Source organism: Lolium perenne, chromosome 4 (genome assembly GCF_019359855.2).
Source record: "Lolium perenne isolate Kyuss_39 chromosome 4, Kyuss_2.0, whole genome shotgun sequence".
Taxonomy (NCBI): Eukaryota; Viridiplantae; Streptophyta; class Magnoliopsida; order Poales; family Poaceae; genus Lolium; species Lolium perenne.
The window spans coordinates 287,421,095-287,430,723 of NC_067247.2; the positions used below are offsets into that span (position 1 = coordinate 287,421,095).

Below are 9,629 nucleotides of genomic sequence, written 5' to 3' on the forward strand. Positions count from 1 at the left end.
CCTAAAGAAGAGAAAATGAGGTTTGTCAAAGAACACATACACGAAGTATGTGGACCGGGCAGGCATGCTCCAATCTTGGTAGGCTATTGTTCGACATTCTACTAGAACATGGAGTGTTGAAAACAATGCGGGAGGTGATGACTACTTATGTAACCATGCACAATATAATCGGTGAGGATACATGGTAAAGGCCTAAAGGGCTCCATGACCATCCATGATCAAGGGTGGCAAATTCTGGATGAATTGGTTGCGCCGCCGCCAACAACATTTGAGGAGTGTCTCCATGTGCATCTCATACCATTTTATTTGTTTTCTTGTTAACTATGTTATATATTTGGATATACACGAGTATGTAAATTAATTTGGTTGCCACATTTTTTCATTCATATGAGCTAATTAGGTGAAAATGAAGAAAAAAATAGTTAGGGCAGACCAAAATACGTCTGGGTTTCCCCGATCTGAACAAATAAGGTTGACCAGAATTCGCCATTTCGGTCAGGCCGCTAAATATAGTGGTAAAACAGTTCACATGAAACTTACATACTCTCCTGGTAGGTAGGAGGAAACATGAGACATACATTAGTGAGCAGGCAGTGCACTTAAGCTGTGCCTCTGCTTCGCACCTGGTGTCCAGTTGTGATCATTAAACCATAGTAAGCAGTTTTCGGAGTCACAATTATAGGGAGAGAGAGAGAGAGAGAGAGAGAGAGAGAGAGAGAGAGAGAGAGAGAGAGAGAGAGTAACAGGTAGCTTAATTTGGGATGCAAATGAAATGGTCTTCTTTTCCACGTCTTATGATTCAGTTAATCATGTCTCGATCATGCTCGTGGTAGTATAAAAATCCTAGCCATAACAATTCCAAAATACAGATGCAGAATGCGTAGCTGAAGCAGAGAGGGACATAACGATATCATGACCAAATCAGCAGTTTCTTTGGTAAGAGTCAACTCATGTTGAAACATTCTTGAAACGACTAGGCTAATTAGCAGACAGTAAACACAGCATCTGCTAAACTTTTCCTTGTTTTCCTACAGTATAATAAATCTGACCCAAAAGTTACCCTCACAGCCTCATGGACCAATCTTTCCACGTCCCGGGATTAAAATTAGCAGATCGCATCCAGCATCCATTCCTCGCACATTGTCGTAGAGTCTTCCATCACAATAATAGTACAACTTCTTTGAGATCCCGAACTCTGGAAGAACAAAGTGGATAATTTAGAGGAGAGGCATAAATTTCAGATATTCATGGCTAGTAGTAGTATCATGTTGTTAGTAGTACTTGCAATAAAGGAGTGGCGAGATGACTAGAGAACATGTGATAAATTTGTCCTATGTCTATGTACGTCCTTAAATGTTCCAAATGGAGGATGCAAGAGAATTCCACATACGAACCTGCAAAAAAAATAGAGGAATTTTCTACGAGGAATGAAATCCTTTGTAGCGTACTGGATTTGCAAGTAAATGGAGTTAATTTTCGGATGTAACGCATTCCCCGCGGATGGAGAGGAGTTTCTATGACGGTATGATCGGGCCCCAAACATAGAGCGAAGACTGACTGAAGATGGACGGAAGCATCCAATCTAAGTAAGTACAGGAAGGAAAAAAAAAAAGAGAGAGGGGATGGTCCGTACCAGCCATGGATGAAGCCGGTGCACTTGTCCTTGATCCAGCGGAACCCCCTGCGGAAGGAGGCCTTGACTTTCCCCTCGACCGAGTAGGCCTTGTAGCTGGCCACCCGCCGCCGCCGCTTGACCTCCGGGTCGCTGAAGCACCAGGCGGAGCCGATGCCGCCGCCCCCGCCGCCGCTCTTGGTGACCGGCAGCGGCGGCGGCGGGGACCTGGCGGGCGGCGGCTTGACGACGAGGTCGAGGCGGCGGTCGCCGTAGGGCACGATCTCGTTGCGGTAGGGGCGGTCGTAGTCGGCGACCGCGGCGGAGGAGGGCGGCGGCGCCGTGTAGGGGCGGTAGGCGCGGTCGTAGTCGGCGGCGGCCATCGCGAGGCCCGGCGTGCGTCGGGCGGAGGGGAGGTGAGAGGAAAGGGAAGGAAAATTCCGCTGCTTCCTTGTCTCGCCCCCTTTTATTCCCCGGCTCGGCTGCTGCGGTGGTGCGGCGCTGATTTAGCGGTGGCCTTTTCCGTTTGACAGCGTGACAGTATTGTGCTCAGCTGTTCTGCTGATCTTCTTGATATGGAATCGAATTAATTCTGCCTGAAACCTTCCTTGTTTCATGTTCTGTAAACGGAAGTGGAACGCCTAACAGCTTTTTGTTAATTATATTTTATGAACTGGCTGGAGTAATAAATCCCCTTTACCCAAACACAGAGTCACGAGCTGGTACAGTGGTCTACTTTTTTTCTAGAAAATAATCTAATCCGTACTAATAATCATCAACAACAATAAGAAAAAGTTAATAATAATAAAAAATAAAATAGGTCTTTAAACTAACCTATCGACGACTACAAACACTAACACGAGCTTAAAGGGTGTCGATGCCCTCGCTTATCGTAGTAGAATTTATTACAGTAGACACACGAGACCAATGATAACAATCGTTGATTGAAATAGATCTAAAACCACAATGCATGAACATTGGTTCGAACCTACAAGTTATAAAAGCTCAATTCTACCAGGATATGGAAATCAAAATTCCTGCGCAAGTCAAGTAATGTTAGATTTTACTGATGATAAACACCCTATTAGTGCATTTCTAATTGTTACTGTAAAATTGCAAGTTGTAAACGCGAGTTTGAGCCATTGAACTTGTGTTTACCGGTTGAAAAATTGCTGGCGCAGAACAGAGCCCGTAAAATGAATCTGTAAAATAGAATATTTTGTTTACAAGTTTGATTTGCGGCCTCTATTCTGCGTCAACATCATCCAAGCCCGCAAAACCAGGGTTTTTTCACATATTTCATATGCAAAATGATAAAACACAAACATAAAATACACATCGGTGTAATTCGCAGGGACGCCATACCCATCGATGTAATCTGCAGGGACGCCATATGTAATCACCCTCATACCAGCCGAGATTTTTTGATAGGCGCTAAAACCCATCTCGTCGCCAATCTTTCTACGTTGCTTGAAGTAAGCTGAATTTGCTTCGCAAGCCTCGACAATTTTCACAAACAAACTACGCCGCATACGGTACCACCTACGGAATAGATGAGCCGGATAGGTAGGTATCTCCGCGAAGTAGTCGTCCATGAGACTGGCGTGGCCAAGGGCACGGTTCCGCTGGATGTATTTGCGGCCCATCACCGAGCCGCGCCTCCGATTCAGCAGGCTCGCACGGTCCTCCAGCTCCTTGACGGCGAGGATGAGGATGATGGTCTCGCTATCGTCCTCCTGGAGCATATGCTCGATGTTGGAATCGTCCGAGGAGAACGAATCAGACAAATCAACGTTGTCGAACTCCTCCATCGAGTTCATCCTCGAAGCGGGCGGCGATGGTGACAGAGTCTAGTGGTGGCACGCGGAATGTGGGAGAGGGCGAGCGGGTGGGTGGTGAAACTTCGGCCGTTTCCTATGTATGAGAGAGTGCGGGTTCTCGTTCAATTCGGCCTCCGAGCCCGTGTATTTACAGACCCATGAGCGTTTTTTTGCGCGCCCCTTAAATTTTTTTATGGATAACCTCGTTTACAGTAATTGATCTACGTCTTTTTGAATCAGATCCGCAAATTAGCGATTATTTTACAGTTTTTGCAGTTTACAGTAACTGTTAGAAATGATTTTATGTCGACACCTTTTAGACACCACGAAAACACTGAGATACAAGAACACGGTTAGGTTCTAAGATGAGATGCTCCGAAAGGCCACTAAAAGCACAACTCTTTGACGAGTGCAGCAACCACCAACGGCGACGGAGCAAGTTGAGGCTGATGCATATAGAAGTCTGACGCGACTCGGCCTACACCATATTCTCCCATCCACATCGCAGTAGGGGCACTGGTACATATCTTCATTGTAAAGCCGTGCAACAAAGTTAGTCCCCACTGTGATTTTACTTTGTGTTTTAAATTTAGTTAAAGTTAAATTGGGCCAAAATTTGATTGTATGCACTCCCTCAGTCCTATAAAATATATCTTCGATTTATGTAAATTTAGATGTATCTAAACACATACTACCTCCATCCCAAGGTTTAAGACCTATTTTTTTTTCAGAAAGTCAAATTATGTTAAGTTTGACTAAATTTTTATAAAAAGTCATTAACATGCCAAATACAAAATTAATATTATTAGATAGATAATGCAATATATTTTCATGTGCTATCTATAAAATATCATATTTATTGATAGTTTATTCCAAAAGTTTGGTCAAACTTTACTTGATTTGACTTTTCCAAAAAAATATAAGCCTTAAGCCTTGGTATGGAGGTAGTAGTGTGTAAATACATCCGAACTTCGTAAATTTAAGACATCTCTTTCTAAATGGAGAGTATAAAAATACTAATATAAAAAATACCAAAAACACGTACTCTCATAGATTTTATATTATAGTCAAATTTTATAAAATTTAATTTTGACTTAACCTAGCACATAGATAAATTACTTCCTCTGGATACCTTTTAATTAACTCAGATTAGTGAGTAAATAAAAACAAAAGAAGCACCGTGCTAATTACAAATCAGACATTCCTTTGCAGGAACTACGGCGTTGCACACCTGTACTGCATGCACTAAAAATGGAAACTACATCGGAGGCTATTAATGCCCAAATAATTAACCATCATTGCATTAACAGTAGGAATTAATCATCAGCCCAGCAGACACTTCATTTGTGAACGACATTGTGTTGCATTGCAATGGCGACTATAATTAGCCGGCGAACACATGGTCATGAGTCATGATATTTTTTTCTCTAGATAGAATCAACGTGCGTACAGCGTTCAGTAGGAGAAGGACATATTTTTCCAACAATCAGATCCCTTGATCGTTCTTCTCGCTTGATATAGACGAGTAGACACGAGATTCCTTCTTCATCTTCTGGCTTGATCTGGATGAGTAGACGGTACTTGTCGTTGACCGCTTTTCTGAAGCTTTGCGTATGTCTGGTTATTCCAAGTTGACTAGCAAAGTACTACGACTACTGCTCTACTAGTCAAATTTACAAGTGAAAAACTTACAGTACATATAATAAAGCTACTGTACTTGAATCGTAGCCTACACCCTTCCTTAGAGCATCTCCACTCGTCCCCCGACGAGGCCCCCGAGCGACGTTTTTCCCATCCGGACGGCGAAATTCGGCCCAGTCGCGCCCCCGGTTCCTCGTTTTCGTCCGGATTTGGCCCTTCATCCATCCGGCGAGCCCACGCCATCCCCGGCCCCCCGGGGCGCGCTCGGGGACTCCGGACGAGTGAAAAGCGGGGAAGGGCCCGATCTGTCGGTGACTCGATGCACGAACCCCACCGCCACGTCGCTCAAAATCTCCCCCACCCCTCGTATCTCTCTCGCCGCCGGCACCACCCCGCCGGCTTGTTGCCCAGATTCCGCCGCCCCTCCTTCCCCACCTGCCTATATTCCGCCATCTTTGGACGACGGCCTATCTGGCTGCTCTTCCGCCGGCCTGTTTTCCGACTTTGGCCTGCTCCTCGTTGCTCGCGGCTCGGGTTGCCTCGACCACGCCCGTCAGGTGTTCGTCCATTTGCCTCGCCGGCCATGGACTCGGACGAAGAGGAGGAGCAGATGTTCGTCGAGCTTATGCAAGAAGAGATGGCAGCAGCCGCCCAAGACGACGAGCACATGATGATCCTCGGTTGCTTGGCAAGCATGTACGCCGGACTGGCAACTAGTCGACGTGGTGGGTCGGCACCAGGTCGCCGGAAGTGCAAGCCGAGACAGCGAATGGAGGGCTACTGCATGTTGTACGCCGACTACTTCGCCGACAATCCATTGCACGGTGAGAGTGTTTTCCGGCGTCGTTTCAGGATGAGCAGAAAGCTAGTTCTGCAAATTGTGTATGCCATCCGAGACTTTGATCCCTACTTCAGATGCAAGGCGGATTGCACTGGTTTGGTTGGATTTTCGTCACTGCAGAAGTGCACGGTGGCTATGAGGATGTCGGCGTATGGAGCTCCCGGTGATACTGCAGATGACTATCTTCAGATGGCGGAGTCCACCGCCCTTGATTGTTTCTACCGGTTCTGCAGGGCCGTCATAGCAGTGTTCGGGGACTATTACTTGAGATCACCCACTGTCGAAGACACTCAGAGGATCCTTGCAACAAATGAAGCTAGGGGTTTTGCAGGGATGCTTGGAAGTATTGACTGCATGCATTGGCAATGGAAGAACTGTCCGTTTGCGTGGCAGGGAATGTACAAGGGTCACAAAAAAGGCTGCACTGTGATACTTGAAGCAGTGGCTATCCATGATCTCTGGATTTGGCACTCTTTCTTTGGTATGCCTGGATCCAACAATGACATCAACGTCCTAAACTGCTCCCCGGTATTTTCCAAGCTTGTTGAGGGTCATGCTCCCCCGGTGGACTATGTGATCAATGGTCGGCACTACAACAAAGGATACTACCTTGCAGACGGTATCTATCCAAAGTGGGCAACATTTGTGAAGACTATCTCCAACCCTAGCACCCCCAAACTTTGCGAGTTTGTCAAGAAACAAGAAGCTTGCCGAAAAGACGTCGAGCGTGCATTTGGTATCCTCCAGCAGAGATTTGCTGTCGTCCGGTTCCCCACTATGACTTGGTCCAAAGATCAGATGTGGGAGGTGATGAACTGCTGTGTGTGCCTACACAATATGATTATTGAAAATGAGCGAAAGCATCCGGTTCCTCTGGCTGAGCAAGAAGCACCATATGAGAGAGAGGGTCCTCTTGCACAGCCTAATCACCAGGTGCCTCCATCATGGGCCGCCTTCTTTGCTATGCGCCAGGAGATTCGAGACTCTACAATGCATCAGCTGCTGCAAGATGATCTGGTGGAGCACATATGGAGGCTCCGAGGCAACGCCAACGCCGACGCCAACTAGTCTGTCTTAATTTGTTTGAAAAATTGTGAAATTGTGTGCTTCATTTGTTTCAGTACTTGTTAAACATTGTACTGATTATCGCCGAATTTGTTTCAGCAATTTTCGTACTCTTGGTCGCCGAACTTGTTAAATTTTATGTTAAATTTGTTTGAAATATGTCAAATGGTCGAGGTTGGGGGTTTCCTGCCGGGGGGACGGCTGGAACTTCGGCGCTCCCCACGCCAAATCTTCCTCCAATCCGGACGAAAATTTCGCCGGATTTGGGCGTGGGGAGCGCCAACGAGTGGGGATGCTCTAACTCTTCTACTTCTACCTCCCCCTCACTGCCTTGCCGGGTGTATTACTACCTCCGTTCTGATAAATAAAATTTGTATAAACTTACTTAAAAATACGTAGAAAAAGTAAATATCTACAACATAAAAGAAAAATATTGATAAAATATATTTCATGACGAACCAGTGATTTTGTATCATAAATTTTATCTATAAGAGCATCTCCACCGGCGGCCCCGATAGCATTTTGGGGGCCGGCAGCGAAAATGGGCTTGCACCGGCGCGCCCCAAAAGACGCCGGCTAATTTTGGAGCCCAATAGAATAGCCGGCAACCCCGTGCCGGCCCCTTCGCCAAGGGCGCGAATCGGGCGCGCCGGCGCCTCGCGGAACGACGGTTTTCGCGGGTGGGGGCGCCTTGTCAGCGAGGGGACGCATACAGCAAGGGGTACTATCTAGCTGATGGTATCTACCCGACGTATGCTACATTTGTGAAGACAATTCTCTCTCCATCAAACGAGATGGAAGCCTATTTTGCAACATGCTAGGAAGCAACACGCAACGATGTTGAACGTGCTTTTGGGGTACTTCAGCAGCGTTTCGCCATTGTCAGATACCCTGCTCTCACTTGGTCTGAGGCACAGATGTGGGAGGTGATGAATGCATGTGTGATCATCCACAACATGATCATTGAGAGCGAGCACGACGCATCTGTGCAGGATGATCATCCATTTGATTATCAAGGGCCACTAGCTGAGGTAGAGCATGTGCCCCAAGAATTTGCTGCTTTTCTTCATATGCACAATAAAATTCGAGATGCAGGTGTCCATGCACAGTTGACGGCGAATCTAGCTGCGCATTTGTGGGCGAGGAGAGGAGCAGCGAACAATGCATGATTTTTATTTCTATTTGTTTGCCTGGACGAATAATTTAAGTACTATTTATTTGTTGGGTTGTACGAATAATTTAAGTACTACTACGTATTTATTTGTTAGGTTGTATGAATAATTTAAGTACTATTTGTTTGCTTGGTTGTATGAATAATTTAATTCTATTTGTGTGATTCTATGAATAAAATATGATTGATATGTTGTTTCAAAATATTGTAAAAAGAAAAGAAAAACTTGGGGGCCGCCGTTTGAGAGACGCCGGTGTAGGAATAGCGTCTCCAAATGGAGGATGCACTGCCGGCGGTCCCCATATAGCAGTGCTGGCGCCCCTGCCGGCGACTATTTAGTGCTCTAACACTGGTGAAACTTAAAGTTACAAATATTAATTTTTAATTAAATTTATAAGTCTTTTTCCTGAAAACGATGGCAGTAATAGACCCGGCAAGGCTACAACTTCTTGGACACTTTGACCATCTCTTTCTTCAGGTCAAGCGTGAGCGCCAACTCGTGCAGTTTGCTGGTTCAAACATGCGTGGCGCAAGAGCAGATACAGGTCAGGAGCAACGTGCCAAGTTGTGTACTATCAACATCAACATGCAGCCAAAATGAAACGGAACAATGGCAGCCGCTCCGCCGCGATATCACAGCCCAGGAATCTGGATGATTGGTTCCCATTTTGACTCGGGCAAAAACTAGTTGGACCGCCACCTAATCCACCGACTCGAAAAAACTCATTAGCGGTTAACTAAGGGCAATCAGTGTCCTTCAAACAAACAAAAAAAATGTGCGCAACTAGATCAATCCCTCCCATGTGCAAGCCTTGTGACGGACAGACGGTGATCCGCAGATCTACGAGTAGTCAATTTCTAGGCCGGGAGTAGACGATTAGTCGTCCCGAAATCTATCGCACGTTGTTTACATGTGCCTGTCTCGGAGATGCTCATAAATACGTTTATGCATTATACACTCTAGCCTATAAGCATATCCAAGAGACTAAGTTTGAAAGGCTAATTTGATGGATTTTGAAATTACGTTACAACAGGTGTCTCACTATCAACAAGTTCATAAAAGCGTCAAACATAGGATTTAATTTTCTGGTTAGGCTATCACCGTTTTCCTAACCATCCAAAACTTTTAAAATAATGTAATTACAAAGAATAACGATTTTTTTAGCATGGTCCCAATTCGTTAGGACCGTTTATTTCTTTTGATCCGAGGGTCTAGATTGAAAATGTTGATCTATTACGTTATATAGGAGGTAATGGGTCACCAGACACTTTAAATAGTATTTGAAAAGGCACCAATCAATAATATGACAATATATGGTTGGGTATGCCTGCCGACCATGCATGCAAAAATGCTAGACTTTGTTTGAATCGAATTTTCTATAATTATGTTGAATAATCAATCCAAACTACAATTAAAATAACAATATCCAATAAAGAGAGCAAAATCATTTTGTTTTCAGTGTTGTTGTTGACTAAAAG

At 45.2% G+C, this 9,629-nt stretch overlaps 2 protein-coding genes across 2 annotated transcripts; both read right to left on the reverse strand.

The window, feature by feature from the left end:
- Positions 1-910: 910 nt before the first annotated feature.
- LOC127295674 (uncharacterized) lies at positions 911-2,111 on the reverse strand. Its single transcript, XM_051325662.2, has 2 exons — positions 1,634-2,111; positions 911-1,195 (listed from the first exon to the last, which is right to left on the reverse strand). Coding segments are annotated over exons 1-2 (363 nt in total). The 5' UTR covers positions 1,996-2,111; the 3' UTR covers positions 911-1,194.
- Positions 2,112-2,600: 489 nt separating this feature from the next.
- On the reverse strand, positions 2,601-3,423 carry LOC139830181 (uncharacterized). Its single transcript, XM_071818180.1, has 2 exons — positions 2,978-3,423; positions 2,601-2,649 (listed from the first exon to the last, which is right to left on the reverse strand). The coding sequence occupies exons 1-2, from the start codon at positions 3,421-3,423 to the stop codon at positions 2,601-2,603; spliced, it is 495 nt and encodes a 164-aa protein (XP_071674281.1).
- Positions 3,424-9,629: the final 6,206 nt, after the last annotated feature.

Bases quoted from the DNA above. Each gene is read 5' to 3' on its own strand.
- LOC127295674 (XM_051325662.2), bottom strand. From the start codon at position 1,995: ATGGCCGCCGCCGACTACGACCGCGCCTACCGCCCCTACACGGCGCCG.
- LOC139830181 (XM_071818180.1), bottom strand. From the start codon at position 3,423: ATGGAGGAGTTCGACAACGTTGATTTGTCTGATTCGTTCTCCTCGGAC. The intron at 2,650-2,977 runs GTATGGCGTCCC...TGACTTGCGCAG, and splicing joins CCTGCAGATTACATCGATGG to GAATTTTGATTTCCATATCC.